General features: G+C 47.2%; 1 protein-coding gene across 3 annotated transcripts; it reads left to right on the top strand.

The window, feature by feature from the left end:
• Positions 1 to 2,434: 2,434 nt before the first annotated feature.
• LOC135378966 (zinc finger protein ZFP2-like) lies at positions 2,435 to 20,869 on the top strand. 3 transcript variants are annotated; one of them, XM_064612164.1, is made up of 4 exons: positions 2,435 to 4,123; positions 9,073 to 9,226; positions 13,183 to 13,335; positions 18,631 to 20,869. In XM_064612164.1, exons 1-4 carry the CDS (start codon positions 4,010 to 4,012, stop codon positions 19,950 to 19,952), a joined length of 1,743 nt encoding a protein of 580 aa, XP_064468234.1. In that variant the 5' UTR covers positions 2,435 to 4,009; the 3' UTR covers positions 19,953 to 20,869. The 3 variants fall into 3 exon arrangements, with proteins under 3 accessions (XP_064468234.1, XP_064468233.1, XP_064468235.1); XM_064612163.1 differs by having other exon boundaries at positions 9,040 to 9,226; XM_064612165.1 differs by having other exon boundaries at positions 2,435 to 2,806; positions 18,631 to 20,868.
• Positions 20,870 to 21,647: the final 778 nt, after the last annotated feature.

Genomic DNA, 21,647 nt, shown 5'->3' with positions numbered 1-21,647 from the left:
GGAAGCTTGGTAGCACTGACACTGATGGGAACCATGGCTCAAGGCTTTTTGTCGGCAATATATGACCCTGAACAAGCGATAACACACAGGTACAGAAGCTACACGGCTCCTGCAAAGTACTAATGAGGATGGCGCCTTCACGGTGCCGAAAAGTCACCCCTCTATAATCCTTTTATGATACGCATCGTGAATAAACCGATAACGCGGGTTGGGTTGAACACTTTATTCGTAGTAATCCATATTCTGCATATACATATAATGAAAATGACAAGAAAAGCGAGTGTTACGATTGAACCTTGCTTCTGAGTCGATTGTGAAACCACTGCACTTGAAAGGCACGCTTGTAAAAGCACTTGCACATCGTCCGACGCAAAAGAAAACAAGTCATCACTCACCAGCTTTGCTACACTGAACACTACCGAACAGCTCCATACGTAAACAATACTTCTGATTGGCGTGCACGATCGGCTGCAGAGCAACACGGCAGCACAGCAACCAAAAATTCGGATACGGGAGCAGCAGGGAATTTCTGCAGCTCGGCAGCGCTGCTGCTCTCGCCCAGTGCTATGGGACCGCTCGTGTCGCTGCAGCTCTGCTGCTCCGCTGCTGTTGCTCTGCTGCTGCTGCTCAAATCGAGGCTATGGGACCCCGCCTTTATTTTATGCACTTCAGGTCCGTGTGTCCCGCGTCAAAATTCAATAGATATATCGATTGCACCTAAATAGTACACACAACGTGAAAAGACAGCTCAAACGACTTCTAATTTGTTCTTCAGTTTATCTCCTCTTCACATGCCCCTCACCACCTTCCTTCGTACATCGGCTTCCTCGATGTCATTTCAAGCGTTATGCGCACTACTCATGTGCAATTGATAGCCCATGTGTTTTCAATTTACACAGTGATATACACAACACGTTTGGTTTTGCTCCAGCAGATGGTCGTAGCAGACGACGCTGACCAACGTCGTCAACACGCTTGTTTCTGTTGCGTACACGGAAATTAACATAAGTTCAGTGATATTGGGAATTAAATTCTTCCGGGTAAATGCCAGAAACAGAGATTTTATTGTTCTTAGACGTCGTATCATTATATTTTATCCCTTTTTACATTTGGTGCCATGCAACGACATCGGCATCATATTATTCTCCATGGCGGTAAGTAAACAAAAGTGAACAGAAACTTCTCTGTGTTTGTCGTTTTTTGGTCCCCTAGTCTCGGGTTTTTAAGTTATGGATCTATACCACCAGCTCGCTTGCTACCTCTTTATCCTCTCGTAAACAGAAGTGTTGGGCACCACGAAAGTTGTGTTTCCTAGTGATGGCTCAGCACGTAGTTTCAAGTGTTACTTCGGGCCATACTGAGCAAGTGCTGCTGAGGAACATATGACGAGGGTCCCGAAATATGCAACCGTCATCCGTTATACCTAGCTTGCTAGGAAGCCACATTGCTCTTGTGGGTATCGTATTTGGAGATCCACTTGCACGGAGCAAAACCCTCGTTTTCCATATTTTTCTCGCTTCGTGAAGACCCGTACGCGATTCCTCCTTTTTTTTATTACGCTGTGCTTCGAATCCCCTCTGGTTTAGCAGTTAGAAACTTAAAACAGTCTGTCGAAGGAAAAAAAAAAAAACTGTCAAAAGACGCTTAGGGGGCGTTCACACGGGCCGATTTTCAGCACCAACTCAGACCAACTCGAAGCAACGTCTTTGGACCAACTTCAAGACGATACCGTCTCCACGTTCACACGTAACAACTCGTTAGCTCCACCCACAACCAACCTTACGGCAATCGGGGTGTATGGGTTCAAGTCTAACCGCTGGTGACTTTTTTTTAACTGTCATGAATCAAAACTAAGTCATTTTATTTCGCCAGAAGGTCACCTGTGTCTCAAAAAATGCCTATTGATATGTTTATATGGCGCTAGCACAAAAAAAAAAAGGAAATCGAAAAATTATCATGTACAGGGTCGGCCACACTTAAGAGTATCGCGGGAGCGCATGACCTGCAAGTACGCCAGCGCCGCGCAACGGATGATCCTGGGTTTGAGACCTCGCACATGCCTCGCGCCAAGCGAACGTTCGCCACCTCCCGGTTGGGTCCGTCATTGCTCTCGTAACACTGGCGGGCAGGGAGACCCACCTGTTGTTGCAATTCAATCTCTGCTGGCGACATTTTGATCAGTGCGTGGCGCAGCGTATTCTTTTACTTTTCTTCTAATAAGATAAGACAGAGATTACGTTGTGCCACGCACTGATCAAAACATTGATAGAATAGCAACAGCAGGTTGGTTGCCCCGCTTGCCAGTGTTACGAGAGCAATGACGGACCCAACCGAGAGGTGGGGAACGTTCGCCAGTCGCGAGGTCTCAAACCCAGGAGCATCCGTTACGCGGCGCTGGCATACTTGCAGGTCATGCGCTCCCGCAATACTTTTAAGTGTGGCCGACCCTGTACCCCTGTAGGATTTGAACCCATGCCAGGCAGTACGACAGGAACGAAATTGCTTGACGCCCTCGAGGGTCACGTGGCAATGCTCCTCACGTTGATTGGTTAGACCACCACCAACTCTCCGAAGTTATTGCTCCGCGACCGATTCCCACCAACTCGAGTTGGTCATGGTTGGTGGTGTCGGCCGACTGCCACCAACTCCAAAGTTGGTCCGAGTTGGTGCTGAAAATCAGCCCGTGTGAACGCCCGCTTATCTGTCATCAAGTCCACCACCAACACGGGGACGTTTTGTCGGTTCAGCGTTCCAATGATCCCTGTGGAGGGAGACAAAGCACTGCATGCTTGCTCTTCATTCGGCGGTATGTACTATTTTTGAAGCATGATGCGGGCAAGCTTATCCGTCCTATAGGTGGCAATACAGAGACCATCAGAATCGCGAGTGCCAAAATATGCAACATCGTAGGTCTGCCCCTCTGTGATTGGCAATTGTAGAGAAGCGTTTGGATATGTGTTGTGGTGCATTCCAAAAATATGCATTTTGCACGAACACCCTGGCTCTAGTCATCGGCCTATCTTCTACATGTCACGTGTTGAAACTAGGAAGTACCATAATTTCACGTGTATAACCAGCACCGCAAGCCGCAGGACGCATTTTTAGGAACGTTTTGAAAACTTTCTGGCAGATAAGTCGGGGGTAATACGAGACGACTGATTTGTGTGACAAAGGAGACCATAGAGAAGGCCATAAACCCTGTGGTTCATACTCCAGGGTCAACATAGTGTTCAACAAAAGGAGGTCAGCTTAGAGAGTTCTACCAAGATCAAATTGTCTTCTATATCTTCTAAATTGTGCCCTTGACAGGCGTTTTTTTATGGGTTGATGGGTGAGTGGTCTTCCAGAAGACGTGAATCGCTGTCACCACTTTCGTTAAAACTGCTCGGGGGAATTGCACCAGGAAGATCCACCTACGTACTCGAATGTGGACCCGTCCCTGTTACGCACTGTTTGTGCATCGGCAGTGCAGTGGTTTTCCAGAGACACTGTCGGCCCTATCGTTAAAACAGGCGTATGGGGAAAATCCAATGAAAAAATAGACATAAGATAATTTGCACTGGTGGATAAGCCACACAGCGCCCGTCAGAAAAAAAAAAATTGCGCATAAGCTGTGGTTAATATGCGTGAAATTACGGTACTACCCCTGAGGTACCGCATTTCTTTCTTGACGAGAAACAGTGTCTGGGCAGGATTTCATTAGAGGAACCCCTCACTGTCACCCCTTTTGTCCTAATGGGAATTGATATAGACACAGAGGAAGTAAACACATATATCACCCTTCCAAGAACAGTGAGTCAGCACTTTAATCTATACACTGTTCATCATTTTCACAATGTGCAAGCTTACTGGTACCGCTGCTGTATTGTGTGTCATCAGTGATGGCCAGTAACTACTTCTACAGTAGAGTTTAACTACAACTACTAACTACTTTGCAATGAAGTAGCTTCACTAGTACTACTTTTCAGGGGAAAAAGGAAAAAAATAGCCAGAGCTCTTCGGCTGCATTATGGCTCGAAGTCACGTCTACGGACAGCGGAAACGTAAGAAGAAGGACTTGGCGAATTTACGTGGTAGAGGCAGGCATGTGACGGAACCTGCGACCCCAAGCCCTGAGATTTTGGTAATGCAGGATGCTCCAGCCGTGCTGTTCCGAGTGATCGTTGCACTTCGATGACTCCACATCGCGCAGATACCCTTGTAGGCTCAACCTTTGGTGGTAGTGTTCCTCAAACTGTAATTGGTGCCGGTCGGAATGCTTGTTTCGCTTCGAGCACAGATGACATGGTTGTTATTATACAGCAGGTAATGGTGGTAACATCGTTCTGTGTTGTCATGACATGGCGGCTAAAATGGTGAGCGTTCACCACGGTGAGCGCACAGGCCTGCATGCACTCGTGGGGTGTCCCTTAGCACGACACTCTTCATACGACTCCATTGGCTTGAGTACGACGCCACGACGCGGACCCGGTGCTTTCAGCCATGGTCCATAGCGTTTCACGAGGGCTGTGCGGAGGATGCCTGCTAGGCACGATAACCCCCCCGCCCCCCCTGCGTGTAATATGTACTGACCTGACCTAACCTAACCTAACCTAACCTCACCAAGGAACCTCACTAAGGAATTTGCAAATTACAGCGCAATTTATTACTAGCGTACGCGCGACTTCCGGTTAGCCTTGTTCCCAGGAGGGGGGTCCGATGTGGGAATTTTGCAATTTCGACAATAACCCCCGTCCCCTCGAAATGTGGTAGCTATCCTGTGAAAGCATCCCCTCTTTCACCTCCTTGTTCCTGGTAAAGACCTTGTGCTGGAAAAGATATTTGAACATATATACGGAATGTTTTTGCAAACAGCACTTCACAAAGACAGCACTACAAATAAACCGGAATTCCTGATAGGCATGTGCCAGTACTTCGTACGCATTTTATTTTCAGAAAAATTGCGCGACAAAAAGTAACTGGGGCTACCTTTGTGATACTTTAATTACAAACAGGTACCGCATCAAGACCAGCACCTGTTTGTAATTCAAGCACCACAAAGGTAGCCCCAGTTACTTTTTGTCGCACTGTTTTTCCAAAACTAACGAGCATAGTGTATAAAATACCTGCCATGACCTCCAGGAAGTTCCAGAGTTAGCGTTCGAGAAGCGACTACTCACGTCAATGCTCAACACCATAGCGTCACCGGCACGGATAGCTGGAATCGTGCGCAGCATCGCGTTATATCCCTGAAATGTGCCAGAAAGTTCAGGCCGCCTTGTCTGTGGCATCAGCTTATACAGGAATATATGCTGCGCGTAGCCTTTCGCCACCTCAAAGGTATCCCGTGAAAGAAGACAATTCATGGAAATGAATCTTCCCTGGCGTGTCAGAGGAAATGGGTTTTAGCAGCACAGAGATTGAAATCGTTGCAATCTGTACTTACTGAGACTTCCCGCAAAACAGCTGCGGCACTCTTCCCATCCTGGATATGGTTGCCACCGATATACATGACAATCCAGTCTACTGCTAGGTGCAGTCGATGGATTTTTTCTCTCAGACGGGCCGCTGTAGCTGCGGGATGGCTAAAAGTGATGATTTCCACGTCAGCGTCCACAAACCACCTGTCGCGCGTCATAAACTTCAGCTGGCTACTGCCAACCAACGCGCCTTTCATCGTTTACGTTTCTCTGGGATCACAATGCGTGGTGCGGCGAACTGCAAAGTCAGCTGAATGCTAAACAAGTAAATCTCCGAAGAAGCAGCAAGGGAGAACCATGCGTGCGTCTGTGCCGTTGCGCAGTCCTCCTCTCCACGGCTGTCTGGTCGTCTGCTCGCTGAGGTCGACGCGATGACCAAGCCTTTGTTAGCCCGCTCGTGCAGATGCGGATGTTCTGTGACGGGGCCCACACAACAAACCCACCGCATGGAAAAATGGAAATAAAATCAAATGCGTTTGTGGTGTTTTGCACATTGGTTTAGGGCCTTATGGACCAGCCAAACCAAATATATTGCGATGACCGTGGGGACGTTTGCCACAAGACTTTGCGGCACGCTACCCAAACCCGGATTTATTTGTCACGAGCATTCTGCATGTGTTCCTAAGAATCCTTCGCTGTAGTGGGATGATCATATGTTTAAACACTAAAAACAACAAATTATTTATCGAGTGGTCAAAAGATTCCTTTTATGAACTGTATATGCACCGCGGAAAGGATGGAAATTGGCCTGCAATCTCTGACGGTGAAAATGAAGTCGAAGTTCGATTGCCGCGGAAATAAACGCTTTCTTTTATTTTTGAATCGGATAGTCCGCAATTGATGCAAGCTACACTATGATAAACAGTCGCATTTTCAGTCTGAGTATTCAGACAAACAATTCAACACGTCAGCCTGAACCGACTGGAAGACAGGTTGCTTTATCTTGGAATTATGAAATTTTTATCGTGGTTGAGGAAGGCCCGGCTAGCATTAAACCCCATAAAAAAGTAACAATAATACAGTGAAGGAAGTAACAAATTGACACCTGCCGTCTGCACGCACACCGTATGACGAAATTGGCCAAATCTGGCGGCCATTTAGTCAAGATCGCCGCCAAAATTTTGGCACGATTTTCGGGTATGTTATGGAGCTATCCTTCCCACGAACAGAGAAAGAAAATTGGAATGGACAAATGGGACTGGTCATCGGGCTCGCTGCGAGCCTGGGGAACACTTAGAGCAGAGGTGGGTTTGGATAGGGCCTCACTATGGAAATATTGGTGTATGGGCGGGGCACGGTCCTGAAAATCCGGCCCATGCAGTGCTCTACGCCTTCTCAAGAGGCGACTACAGTGCCAAAATGCGCATGACCTGTGCATACGTGCACCGTTTGGTTTTTTTGATAGCTGAAGAAACTCGAGACAGGGGACAAGACAGCGATTTCTATAGAAAAGCGCTATCACGCATTTTGTTTTCCCAAATGTTCGCGTAAGCAAGACAGACACTTGGTAGTTTGACAAAATGGGCATTTGGACCGTATGACGTGCAACCCATTATTTGAGGGTGAAATCCATACCCGACCCCTACCTCCTCCGACAAGACCCGCCCCCCGCGCTCTACCAGAAAATTAAATCCGCACCCAACCAGACCAGACGAGCAGGGGCTGCGGCGCCTTTGTTTACTTATTATTTGGTATGACCTTTTCTCTTCGTTGTTGTTGTTGTAGCCGTTGCTTGTTCGTAGCGGACCCGCCAGCAGTGCTTGTGCCAAAAACGCTGCCCGCGCGGGTGTCAATAATACCACCCGCAACCGACCCGCTACCCGCGGGAAATTCCAAACCGGGATCTGCACCGCGGGATGGAGCGGGTCGTGCAGAACCCTGCACTACGCCTGAAAACTCCGCACTTCGGCTTTCCTCTCGATCAGCGTCTCACTCTGTTTTACGGAGAGAGCGGTGTCGTGTGTACGCGGTTGCTCCTCTCTGGCTGCGTTGAAGGACGCTCCTTCTGCTGTTCAAACGCGCCCACCACGCCTGTGGGCCCCAACGTGTGTGAGTGCATGTGTGTGGAATTTGGAGTAGCAAGCCGTAGCCATCTGGCTGACATCTCCTAACCCCTATGAAGAAGAAGAAGAACCGAGACCCGTTACACAAAATTGGCGTGAAAATGGACTCAAAAATTCAGCTGTCGAGTCTCATAAAGTATGTTGACGTACATGCCGCACCATGGTATGTGTTGTCCAGTCCAAACCTGGCACGGGCACGTGCGAAAAACATAAAGCAAGGCCCGACAAGACCCGCGCAATGCTCTAAAGGGGAGTGCGAAACCCTATCGAAATTTGCTGGCAGTCCTGTGCGAGTGCACCGGCCTTGAGTTCTACTATGAAGTAATGCAAGCCGATTGAGGGAGCGCTTTCACGACACCAATCGACAGCAACGAACGTCATGGTTCAAACAGTGTAGATGTCACCGGCAAGAAAAGCGGGGATGTTTTGCAACGGGATGTTACACTGTCATATGACCGTCGACAACCCCGCGTCCTTTCTGGATACCGTTATCCTGACAAAGATCGCTATTCAGCTCAACTGGAGTCCCCCGATACTCTCGGGGACACGTGATCCTGTGACACCACGAAAACTGAAAACTACATGAAAGAACTGATGTTCTGAGGCTGGATCAACATAGAAGGGACAAATACATACAAAGCCTCAATTTGCCTAAGAAATTAACGGTGAAAGATGAAAGTCACTGAAAAGGTTAGCCAGCTGTAGGACTCGAACCCACATCTTCTGGATTGCCGGTCCAGGGCTCTACGAATTGAGCTAAGCTAACACGCCTTGTCAGCGACTTCCAGGGTGCGTCCCCTTCAGATGACGCACCCTGGAAGTTGCTGAGAAGGCGTGTTAGCTTGGCTCGATTGGTAGAGCCCTGGACCGGCAATCCAGAAGATGTGGGTTTGAGTCCTACAGCTGGCTAACCTTTTCAGTGACTTTCATCTTTCACCTGAAAACTACGATCACCATATCACGAATAGACACCTCCACGGACAGTCTCTGCGTATCGGGTGAAAAGCTTTAGCCCGCTGCTACCGATCAGAGCAATCTTCATGCACGAGAAAGCGAGGTGGTAACGGCGGTACGCGACAGTCACACGGCATGTTCGAGAAATGCCAGTAAAACGTGCACACCAAACAGCAAACGCGAGAAAACCAAATCCACCGCGCAAAAGCAAATCGGGGGAAAGGAGGAAATCTAAAAATAAAGGAAACACAACCCAGCTCATAGGTCTCCGCCTGTCACGTGGGCTTGTCGTGTCCTCCAATCACAGACGCGATGGACTTCTTACAAAGTCAGAGGAGTAAGAAGACCGCACGTGTGGCACCATCTATTGCAGAAAAAAAGTTCATTTTTGAGATGAGACCTACGCGATATGTCCTCTTAACGAGTAGTTGCCACTACATTGCTGCAAGTAGTTGATGACTACATTTTAACTACAGTCAGGTAGTTTAACTAGTAGTGTAACTACTGCCCATCACTAGTATTTCTTTCACGTCCAGAGTCAATTTCCATTTTCTTGTAATCAGCATGGAATGAGGACAGTACTCCGCACTATGCAGGAAGCAAGAGGTACTTGTGTCTACGAGCCTCACCTACCAGGTCCTTTGGAATCGCAGCTTCAAGAAATGCAGCTCTCTCCAGAGTTGAGTGGTCAGCTGCTGAGAGTAAAATCGGAACCTCTTGATGAGGGCCAAGTTTGGGAACAGGACTGTGGTGAGTATCCACCAGGAGGTGATGCTTATGGTAAAGTCCTAGTAAACTAGACACTCAGGTGATGAATGTTTCACAGACAGGGTGTGACCTTTTCTGGTTGACTGCCTGAAACAGATTTGGGATGGTGCTACTTTGAAATGTCTAATTCTGGGTGATATCGCGTGCTACAAACACAAATGTTATTGTCCATTGTTATATCAACCCATCGGGTTATTATAATAATAAAATGTAATATTATACAGGGTGTCCCAGAAAACGTGTCATTGAATTATAATAAAAAAAAACTCATACATAGTAGCCCATTTCTCCTGAGTTGAAGTACATCGCATCGACTCAGTGACTCTTAACGCGCATTCGTCATCACATCTCTGGAAGTCGTCAACAGTATGAGGGCTTATGTGCGAAATTGCACATTCTACTGTGAGATTATTGTATAAAAATAATTACCATGACCGAAAAGATGCAATATGTCGCGCAGAAACAACAACCGCATTGTTTACAAACAATTTGGCCATTTGTAAACAATGCCACCACAGGCGCCGCCACCTTTAAGGTCACGTGAGCTTTGACGTTTGCTGTGCCACGTCCTGTCCAGGATGTATTGCGTTCGCCCAGCACACTTTCGTCTACGGAGCAATACATTGGATGTCACCCCTGTGCACATACTTGTACACCTGAAAGGGTTCATCCAATGGCATGTCCCCAACCTGGAGACATGAAGATGGTAATGGTAATGCCCAGAGAGGAAATGCTGTACATACAGGGTGTTCCAGAAAACGTGTCATTGAATTATAATAAAAACACTACACCACCTAGAGTCATGCGGTCAACTGCATTTGTTCTTACCGGGTTTTTGCCACCTCCTGATGTGAATGTCGTGTAACGTAAGTTTAATTATGTAAAGCTTTGCGAGCTTAAGTCGGAAATTTGCCTAGTAAAGGTGACTTTTTTACCCCACCAATGTGAAGAGCGTGTCTAATTTAGTCAAATTAATGATAATTGACAGGGATATTCAGGAGCTATCCCATCGGAAAAAATAGCCGAACATCATGCTCTACAGAGGTCGCACAGAATAGCGCACAATGAATTTTTCTGTGCAATCTTTGCCAGTCCGACGAAAGGAGGTTGGAAACCCAGCCCACCCCGGCATTGCAGAAGGAGATAGCGCAGGCATGGCTTATCACGTCCGACTTTCGCTGGGATAATGCTTTCCCTCTCCCAATTTTAGGAACTGCTACTTTTTCTACCATCACTCTGTGGGCTGGCTTTGGAACTTCCTTTCGTCGGACTGAGAGCGATTGCGCTCAAAAAGTCATCGCGCGTTATGGTCCTGTGCTCCGAAAAGCATCACGTTCGGCTATTTTTTCCGATACAATAGCTCCTCACTATTCCAGTCAATTATCATTAATTTGAGTAAATTCGGCATGCTCTTCACATTGGTGACGTAAAAAAGTGACCTTTACTTGGCAAATTTCCGATTTCAGTTCGCAAAAATTTACATAATTAAACTTTAGTTACGTGACATGCACATCAGGAGGTGGCAAAAACCTAGTAAGAACAAATGCCGTTGAGCGCATGACTATATGTGGTGTAGTTTTTTTTATTAAAATTCAATGACACATTTTCTGGGACACCCTGTATAAGGCAGTGGGTTAAGATAATCTATTATGTGTTATTAGGTGCTGTCCAGCAAGGTGCCTGTGGTTAAAGTGCTTATAGTGGTCAAACATATACTGTAGACATATTTTCTTTGTGGTGTATTCTATTAATTTATTCATCATAATTAATAAGATGTATTGATTAATATGTTAATATTAATTAATTAATAGCAAGATTAAATACTTGCAAATAACTTTGCAAATGACTGAATGTGCAATTTGCAAAAATTGATCTATCGAATAAGGGTACGCTTACTCACGATTTACAGGGAGTAGCATGACATGTTGTAACACGAAATCGCTTTTTTTAATGCACACTTTATTATCAACTTTACTTATACTATCTATAATTACTACTTATATTATTATACTTTATTTTATGCTTTGGTCAAATAATATCTACATCCCACGCTCACATGAACTGTTAGTAAATAGTGCACATGGTACAACCCGATAAAGGGTTGGAATTCGGGAAGAAATCAGGTGTGACCCAAATTGGTCCTAAACAGGTTTGGGATGGATAATCGGATTGAATTGGGTTTCGCGAAAAAGAAAAGAAAAGAACCCTGACAGTATTTATAGAATGTCCCCGAGGAGCATGTCGTAGTAAGATTTTGTTGACCTATATTAGTACTCAGGTGCGGTATAGTAGATGGGTAGAAATCCAGCGAACCGGTAGAGATGTAGGGAGGGAGTTGCCCCAGGACAGAAGCCGCCGATATTTCAAACAGAGAAGAACAGAAGGCCCAGAAGAAGAACAGTCTCTCTTCGAAATATCGGCGGCTTCTGTCCTGAGGCAACTCCCTTCCTACTCCTTCTCAGATGCGGTATGTTTCTACGGAAGATGTCGTACGTCTGCATGTCTCGCATCATGTAACCACAGTGGATTCCTAGTCTTGTTGGCTAATGTTGTTGTATGCAGTGTTGAACAGATGACTTTCAATAGAGCCAGTGGCATAGCGTGGGGGTGGGGTGGGAGGGGGGCATAGGGGCAGTCGCCCTGGGCACGAGAGTTTTTTTTTTTTTGCATAATTTATCGACAGGGAGAACGAAAAGTTCAGCAATATAGGGGAAAAAAATCTCATTTCTTTCAACATTGGGTGCTCTTGGGACGATCTTCCGTGTGCCTCAGAGACGAAAGTGACTGAAGCGAGGTTCGATGTGCCACGCTGGCATAAAATTGCATCCCGTGTGCGCGGCACTTCGGTACGCACATTGAGACAGCGGCGAATAAAGTGAAGCAACCAAAGTGCAAAGTCCGCCAAGCCCATTCAACTGGATGGGGGAGCCAGTGGTTTACCCAGAATCCCATGCATTGTGGGGCGTTAGAAAAAAGTTGGGGGGGGGGGGGTTCCATTGTTATAGTTACATCGTTACAGCTTAACATATCAGCAGTGATGGCCAGTAGTTAACTGCGTGTAGTTAAATGACCTGATTGTAGTTAAAAAGTAGTTAACTACTTGCAGAAATGTAATGGCAACTACTAGTTAAACTACTATTTCAAGTAGTCAACTACAGTAGTTAGGTTACTGCAGGTGCCAAATACTTCTGGTCTTGCTGCAAGCTTTAAAGCACAACCTTTACGGTGCTTCCAATTTTCACCTCGAGCTACTTGTTGGATGAGAACGGAGGTTCGGAGCAACTGTGCCATGCATGCGTACTAAATCTTCACTTTTATCGCTTCTTGCGATTCATGTTTAGGTGTCCAAGAGCACTATAGAATGGGATTGGTGTCGTTGGACACTGTTAAGTAGTTATTGATGTATTTAAAATGCATCACAGTAGTTAAAGAAGTAGTTTTAAGTACCTCCCGTGAAAAGTAGTTGAACTACTAGTTGAACAACTCCATTGCGAAGTAGTTTACAGTAGAAGTTGTTGGTGGCCATCACTGCATATCAGTACCAACATGTGTCTGAAGCTGAAATCGTGAGCGCACCCCTTGTAAGAGGTACACAGTTAGGGGTGTGTCACTGAACATTTTGGGGGGATCTAGATAAATCACTAGGGGGAGTTATGGGATGCGACGCGTCCTCGTTCGGCTGTTTGACAACCGACAACCATAAAATGTGCGTGGTCGGAAGTAAGGGCCTGAGTTACCACCAGGGGGACAGTGTAGGGATGCACGAACGGGCCGTGTATTTGAAGACAAGATGCTCATTCCATCCCAGGCATGGGGGACCCACGCTATGCCGCTGAATAGAGCGTAACTAGATTCGGAAATGGGGCAGAGGTGGCTGTCGCGTGACTCGATGCATTGGAATGCGGCTTACTTCTCCCCTGCTCTTATTCTACGTTCAGGAGTGATGGCTGGCACGCGTCCCATTAAGGAAGAACCTCAAGAGGAATCTTCGGACGAACAACCAATCGTAGAAGTGAAAACGGAGCCTTACAACATTGAAATCTTAGCGGAGCAGCACCAGACAGGACAAGACTGTGATTCAACACTGGAAGGTAAACACAAAATGGTCTGGGAGATTCAGTCAACACCAAACTGAACGGGCCAATACGGACAAAAAAAGGGGGATGCAACAGAATTCTCCTTCTTAGTTGTCCGTTCATTGTGGATCACCATTCCAGCACATGCTCTCTCCTGTGGAAGATTCTCAAAGTAGACAAAACACACACTGAGGTGTGCTTTATTGAACTTCACGTTGCAAATTTTGCAGACTTTGACCGCACGTATGATGTTTCTAGTTGCGAAGACGACTAACACTAGATAAAACCAGAGGAATTAAGTAAAATGATGCGAACAAAAAAACTGTTTTGTAATTAATTGAGTGAAATTAATTAATCAGTTTTTAATTGTAAGCATTAGAGCTGAGATCTCAATAAGAAAGTTGTGGCCGGCGATAAAGACAACGAACAGTAGATGCAACCAAAGTAATTAAGTAACAAAATGATGCGAACAAAAAGTGATTTGTAATTAAGCAAAAATTAATCAGTTTTTAATTATAAGCATTAGAGCCAAGATGTCAATTAGAATGTTGCCCTGTCGCTCCTCCTGTGTTTGTGACAGGTACTCGTCAGTTAGACCCGAAAGTTTGTCTTTAAAGCCGGGAAAAAAGAATCCGTTAGAGGTACAAACACACAGTAGGCTTCCGTTACTTTGCATTGACAGCAACACAAAAGTTGATGGTATCAAATTGTGGTCGAAGTGAGGGGCACTAAAACGCAAAAACAAGCTCACTTCGAATTACTTGACATACTTTGTTAATTTCGTACTTGTCATCATAATTCCAAGCTTTGATTCCATTAGGAAGCTGCAGTCAGAGTCATACTGGATAGCTGTCGACATATTTGCACCCCTGGGGATCCCATTCATTGCTGCCAAAGACAGCTCTGTTTTTCATCGCATTTTTCCTCTAAATGGCAACATTGTGTGAACTCATATTTATTTGAATTGGACTTTTTCGAGCACAGTCTTTCATTTGAGAGCAAGTCGTTTTTGCATTTTTATGCCCCTTTAAAGAACAGGCAACAAAGTCAACAAGGCCAGTGTCACTTTGTGGCGTGGTTCCGCGGCAGAAGCCTAGATGGCAGCACCGGTAGGAACCTGTTGTGTTTAGAGGAGGGCGTTTCCTTGTGGACAGGTAGTAAAAAGTGGTGCAGAAGGGAAAACTGTCCAGTTTTCGCCTGGGCGTTGGTTGGACTGTTGGCCTGCTTTCTCTAAGGTAAAAATAAACCTTGATCTGTGTTGCACTGATTTGGTTGTTGTGCTGCTCGTTCCTCTAGACACGTAATGGACGGGTTGACACCCCAGGTTGTGGGAACTCGGGTTTCCACAACTTTTATTAGCGTAGATCATACAAATCTTAAGGAGTATGCTAGAAGGAAACCTCAGAAACTGGGACGCGCGGGCGAGCGGAGCGCCATATTGAATCAGCTACTTTTGCCATGGCACATGTAAAAAAGGAATCCAGCAAACAACAAACATAACGCCAAAAATGTTTTTGGAACAGTCAAACACACTCCGAATCCATAAGACCATTAGATATATGAAATCACACACACACACACACATACGAAGAAACAAAGACACGACACGGACGCCACATGGGTACGCCGTCTCCGCCGCTGCCTCAACCAGACCAAGCAGCCTTGACTACAAGCCTGGATAGGGACGGACACTGATAAAATAAGTAGCCAATGGAAGCAGAGGATCAACCGAGCAAGTGTTGCAACAGTTTTCGGAACTGTGGTGGCTTTCACGGACTAGAAATACGCGACGTTTCCTCAGCTGATTCAATATGGCTGCCTCCGAGCACATACACTGAGAGAGGGAAGAACACTGTTCAAGTTCTTTGCTCTCCTCCGATCCTCCTCCCCGCCTTTCCTTCTAGCCTCTCTCTGTAAGATTTCTATGCCATAGATAATAGGCTGGCAATCGTTGACTCTCCCTCGTGCTCGAAACGCGCATCTGAAATCCCGCTATGTGGAGTGTCGACACGATGAAACGTCCTTTTGGTGCTGCCTTCGTAAGACAAATACACCTTCAGGTGTGTGACCTCAACATCCAAAACACTTGGTCACTCACTCCAGTGGTAGTCGCAGGGAAGCTGCACAGTGGGGAATGTAGCACAGGGGTCTGCTGCATCATCATTCCACGTGAGACTCCACTGTGCACCACCAAAGCCAGCACGCGTTAGAATGACCATGACAGCAAAATTGGTGGCAAACTATTTTTACAGAATTGCTCTTTGGCAGAACTTGGAGAATGGCCAAGCCAGTTTGGGTCAGGTTGTTGCTCGCTGAGGGGAGGCAATCGTGATTCTTCCCCACGGTGTCCAAGTCATATTGTTCCTTTATTGTCTCCGTTCGTTTTTTCAACTCGTGAAACCCGCAAGATGGAGTTGTGATTGTATTTGAGTGCTTGGCTTGTACATCATTGACTACAGCAAGCTGCATCGAAAGTGCAAGTACAAGTGCAACCTCTTCCTTGCAGCAGTCAGCCATAGTATGTGCCTGCGACGTAACAAGTGTGATCTCTGTCCTGCGGAGTTCAGCCACAGAACGAGCCTCTGGCATCACAGCGAGCACGCACTGGCGAGAGGGCATACAAGTGCGACCTCTGTCCTGCAGCATTCAGCCAACGCACAATCCTGTTGTATCACAAACGAAAACAACGGCCGGAAGCCCTACAAGTGTGACATCTGTGCTGTAGAATTTAGCTATGGAACAATTGTTCCATATCACAAGAGAAAACATGCGGGTGAGAAGCCCCATCAGTGCACTTTCTGTCCTGCAGAGTTCAGCAATTGCTTTAGCCCGTCGTATCACAAACAAGAAATACATGCGAGATGCCGTATAAGTGCGATCTTTGTCCCGCAGAATTCGGTGAAAGCACAAAGCTGTGGGTTCACAAGTGTACACACATGGGGGAAAGGCCATACAAGTGCGATCTCCGTCCTAAGCAATTCAGCCAGAACACAAGCCTGGTGCGTCACAGGCGAGAAGCCGTATAAGTGCGATCTTTGTCCCACAGAATTCGGAGAGAGCACAAAGCTGTGGGTTCACAAGTGTACACACATGGGGGAAAGGCCATACAAGTGCGATCTCCGTCCTAAGCAATTCAGCCAGAACACAAGCCTGGTGCGTCACAGGCGAGAAGCCATATAAGTGCGATCTTTGTCCCACAGAATTCGGAGAGAGCACAAAGCTGTGGGTTCACAAGTGTACACACATGGGGGAAAGGCCATACAAGTGCGATCTCCGTCCTAAGCAATTCAGCCAGAACACAAGCCTGGTGCGTCACAGGCGAGAAGCCGTATAAGTGCGATCTTTGTCCCACAGAATTCGGAGAGAGCACAAAGCTGTGGGTTCACAAGTGTACACACGTGGGGGAAAGGCCATACAAGTGCGATCTCCGTCCTAAGCAATTCAGCCAGAACACAAGCCTGGTGCGTCACAGGCGAGAAGCCGTATAAGTGCGATCTTTGTCCCACAGAATTCGGAGAGAGCACAAAGCTGTGGGTTCACAAGTGTACACACATGGGGGAAAGCCCATACAAGTGCGATCTCCGTCCTAAGCAATTCAGCCAGAACACAAGCCTGGTGCGTCACAGGCGAGAAGCCGTATAAGTGCGATCTTTGTCCCACAGAATTCGGAGAGAGCACAAAGCTGTGGGTTCACAAGTGTACACACATGGGGGAAAGCCCATACAAGTGCGATCTCCGTCCTAAGCAATTCAGCCAGAACACAAGCCTGGTGCGTCACAGGCGAGAAGCCGTATAAGTGCGATCTTTGTCCCACAGAATTCGGAGAGAGCACAAAGCTGTGGGTTCACAAGTGTACACACATGGGGGAAAGGCCATACAAGTGCGATCTCCGTCCTAAGCAATTCAGCCCGAACACAAGCCTGGTGCGTCACAGGCGAGAAGCCGTATAAGTGCGATCTTTGTCCCACAGAATTCGGAGAGAGCACAAAGCTGTGGGTTCACAAGTGTACACACATGGGGGAAAGCCCATACAAGTGCGATCTCCGTCCTAAGCAATTCAGCCAGAACACAAGCCTGGTGCATCACAGGCGAGAAGCCGTATAAGTGTGATCCTTGTCCCGCAGAATTCTGAGAGTGCACAAAGCTGTGGGTTCACAAGTGTACACACATGGGGGAAAGGCCATACAAGTGCGATCTCCGTCCTAAGCAATTCAGCCCGAACACAAGCCTGGTGCGTCACAGGCGAGAAGCCGTATAAGTGCGATCTTTGTCCCACAGAATTCGGAGAGAGCACAAAGCTGTGGGTTCACAAGTGTACACACATGGGGGAAAGGCCATACAAGTGCGATCTCCGTCCTAAGCAATTCAGCCAGAACACAAGCCTGGTGCGTCACAGGCGAGAAGCCGTATAAGTGCGATCTTTGTCCCACAGAATTCGGAGAGAGCACAAAGCTGTGGGTTCACAAGCGTACACACATGGGGGAAAGCCCATACAAGTGCGATCTCCGTCCTAAGCAATTCAGCCAGAACACAAGCCTGGTGCGTCACAGGCGAGAAGCCGTATAAGTGCGATCTTTGTCCCACAGAATTCGGAGAGAGCACAAAGCTGTGGGTTCACAAGTGTACACACATGGGGGAAAGCCCATACAAGTGCGATCTCCGTCCTAAGCAATTCAGCCGTAACACAAGCCTGGTGCGTCACAGGCGAGAAGCCGTATAAGTGTGATCCTTGTCCCGCAGAATTCTGAGAGTGCACAAAGCTGTGGGTTCACAGGCGTACACACATGGGTGCGAGGCCATACAAGCACGATCGCTGTCCTACGCAATTCAGCCATAACACAAGCCTGGTGCGTCGCAAACGAATACACACGGCCCTATATAAGTGCAGTCTCTGTCCTGCAGAGTTCAGCCGTAACATTAACCATAAGCACAAACACACGGGCAAGAAGCCGTACAAGTGTTACCTCTCTCCTGCAGAGTTCAGCAGAGAGAGTGGAACCACGGAATTTTTCAGCAGGGGTCACCGTCACAGGGTGCCACGACATCACGAGAGCCATGCAGTGACATTTTTATCCTCTACTCATAAGCGAACTCTAGCTTTATAAGGCAATGAAGCATGTGTCAGCGATAGAAATCATAAGGGCCTGAGAGTATACGTCATAGCAGTTTTTGTCTTGTCTGTTTTAGTCTTGTGACCACTTTTGTGCAATAGTATTGTGCTTTCATTCTGTGAGCAAATAATATACTTGTGTTAGGATAGTAGAGCACCAAGTTGTCTGCACTCTTAATGTCAGATTTCTGGAATTTCAGGAGCGAAAGAAAGCACTGGTATGATCCCTCTTAAGGACAAGCTCAGAGGCACTTGTGATCATGCATCTTCGTGTTCCACTTCTTCAAATGCAGTGTTCAAGATCTGCACAACACCCTTTCAGCCAGAATTCAAAAACACTGCGAACAGTCGGACCACAAAGCAACCTTCAGATCAGACTGAGACTCAACAGGGAAGCAAACTGTTGATGTTTGGCCACGAGGGAGACAAATTGTACAAGTGCAACATTTGTTCAGCTACGTGCATTGACATTGGCCTCTTGGAAGTTCACCTGAAAACTCACGAAACAAAGGCGTTTACCTGCAACATATGTTCCATGACATTCCGTCGTCCGTCGACTCTGCGAGTGCATGCAAACCGTCACACAGGAGGAGGGAGTGCTGACAAGTGCAATCTCTACCCTGCAGAGGTCAGCCGCAGTATCTACCCACAGCGTAAGAAGCGCTACAAGTGTGATCTCTGTCCTGCAGAGTACAGACGCCACACAAGCCTCTGGACTCACAAGCAAACCCACACAGGCGTGCGATACAAGTGCGAGCTTTGTCCTGCAGAGTTCAGCCAAAGCACAAGCCTGTTGTATCACAAGCGAAAACACACGGGCGAGAAGCCCTACAAGTGCCATCTCTGTCCTGCAGAGTACAGCTGGCACACGAGCCTCTGGGCTCACAAGCAAACCCACACAGGCGTGCGATACAAATGTGAGCTTTGTCCTGCAGAGTTCAGCCGAAGCACACAGCTGTTGTATCACAAGCGAAAACACACAGGCGAGAAGCTCTACAAATGTGATCTCTGTCCTGCAGACTTCACCCAAAGAGCAATGCTGTTCCATCACAAGCGACTACACACAGGCGAGAAGCCCTACAAGTGTGATCTCTGTCCTGCAGAGTTCGGCTATAGGTCTGGCCTGTTGCATCACAAGCTAAAACATACAGGCGAGAAGCCCTACAAGTGTGACCTCTGTCCCGCAGAGTTCAGCTATAGAAGGGGTCTGCGGCTTCACAAGCAAACACATGCAGGAGAAAAGCCATACAAGTGCGACTTCTGTCCTAAAGAGTTCAGACATAGCTCAACTCTGTCACGTCACAGGCGAAGAATACACACCGGTGAAAAGCCATATAAGTGCGATCTCTGTCCTGCCGAATTCACCCGTAGCTTTTTCCTGTCATGTCACAAGCGTAAGCACACGGTTGAGAGGCCGTTCAAGCACGACCTCTGCCCTGCAGGGCTCAGCCTTGACACTAACCTGTTGTATCACAGTCGAAAAACATATGGGCGAAAAAAAGCCCCAAAGTCTGACCTTTGACCTGCCGAGTTGTTCAGCAACAGCACAAAAGCTGAGGCAAGCAAGCACACACACACACGCAATGTAGCAGGGCAGTCTGCTGCATTTTCATTTCACGTGATACTCCACTGTGCACTGCCCAAGCCAGCACACGTTAGAATGACCACGAGAACGAAAATGGTGGTGAATCCGAAGGTGGCAAACAATGTTTTTTACAGAATTGCTCTTTGGCTGGACCTGAAGAATAGCAGAGCCGGTTTGGGTCAGGTTGTTGCTCGCTGAGAGGCAGCAATCGTGAGTCTTCCCCACTATGCTCGAGTCATGGTTCCTTTGACTCCTTCTGTTTATTGAACTCGTGATTGTATGTGAGGCCTTGTACACCAGTGAATACAGCAACCCGGATCGAATGGAGAGTCGCTGTGAATTCACCCTCGAGCACCTCCAGTGTGGAATCCTGGATTTTGAGAGCATGAGTCACTGTCACAGGGTAACATCACGAGAGCCCTGTAGCAACATATTTGTCCACAAAGAGTCAGACGTCTCGAAATCATTGCTGGATTTCATGGATATAAACATTCTTGCCTTTTATATTCCAACTATTCATGTAGCTGTGTTTAAAAATCATTCTGACGACAGAATGTGTCCCAGCAGGTGGTTCTGCCGGCAGCGGTGCAACGACGGAAGCAGGCGACACTTGCAGACTTGCCTTGCGCAGCCTAGGTGGCATTAATCAAATTTGCACAAAAAATCCGCTAGTTTTACAGATCGCCAGAGGTATCCATTTCAATCCCATCCAATCCACTTGCCACCCAAAATGGCACTGCCCATGTTGGATAGGGGGACAAATAGTGAGGACGGGTGATTGATGGTGCCCCATATTTCAAGACGTCATGGGTCAGAAAGCTGAAAAAGTGGGTGGAGCTTCAGGTATAGGCAGGACCCATTAATGGCCAGGCTCCTTTTTAATATACGGCTCTGGAGGGCATCTGCTTGGTGTGGGCAAAATAGCCGCCACTTTCAATTGACGTGATCGCTGTTCTCATGGAAAGTGGGCATCCTGCAAAGCAGTGTGTCCTTCGGGTACACAATCCCAAGGAAAAAAAAAAAAAAGATGGCGAAATCACTTTTCATGAGTTTCCACTCAACGCGAAACAAAGAAATCGTTTGACGGCTGCAGTCAGACGTAAAAATTCCTTGTTATCACTTTCGTCAGATTCCCTCACGATACCTGTGCACCAGAGAAACGACTGTAACAGGAATCAGTACAGGGCAGCAAACTAGCACTGTCCTCGGCGACGCCCCGATCAAATAGCTCGACTGAGGTGAAGTAATTGTACGCTTCCAGTGACTTATGCTGGTACAGTATCAGCAGTGAACTGGCTCGGCCAAAGAATATTTGACAAACTGCAATGCGATTGTGAGCGGTGGCATGTTTTATGGTTGGGCTGCCCAGTTGTCGATGTGCAGTGCAAAGAGACCGTCATGTTGTAGGTACTTATACCGTTCATAAACAACTTGGTCTTGTAGCGACACCCGTCCAATTCCTTCAGAGCCCTAAATTATTTGAGCGTTGTGACAGTAGACAGTCGAAAGCGGGGTAGCAGTGTAGCATGGCCGATGTCGCACTTGCGGAAAGCATCCGCGTGCTGCATTCAGTGTGTTTTGCCCACACCAACCTCCTCTTGTTTGGAAACTGTAAAGTGGTCTATACTTTGC

The sequence above is a fragment of the Ornithodoros turicata genome, chromosome 1 (assembly GCF_037126465.1).
Source record: "Ornithodoros turicata isolate Travis chromosome 1, ASM3712646v1, whole genome shotgun sequence".
NCBI classification, from domain to species: Eukaryota; Metazoa; Arthropoda; class Arachnida; order Ixodida; family Argasidae; genus Ornithodoros; species Ornithodoros turicata.
This window is presented reverse-complemented; position numbering and strand designations above follow the sequence as displayed.

What these genes read in the sequence shown, in the direction of transcription:
- LOC135378966 (XM_064612163.1), top strand. Translation starts at nt 4,010, where the DNA reads ATGGCTCGAAGTCACGTCTACGGACAGCGGAAACGTAAGAAGAAGGAC. An exon ending in AGTTTGGGAACAGGACTGTG is followed by an intron (nt 9,227 to 13,182) that starts GTGAGTATCCAC and finishes TTCTACGTTCAG; the next exon opens with GAGTGATGGCTGGCACGCGT. An exon ending in CTGTGATTCAACACTGGAAG is followed by an intron (nt 13,336 to 18,630) that starts GTAAACACAAAA and finishes CTGGAATTTCAG; the next exon opens with GAGCGAAAGAAAGCACTGGT.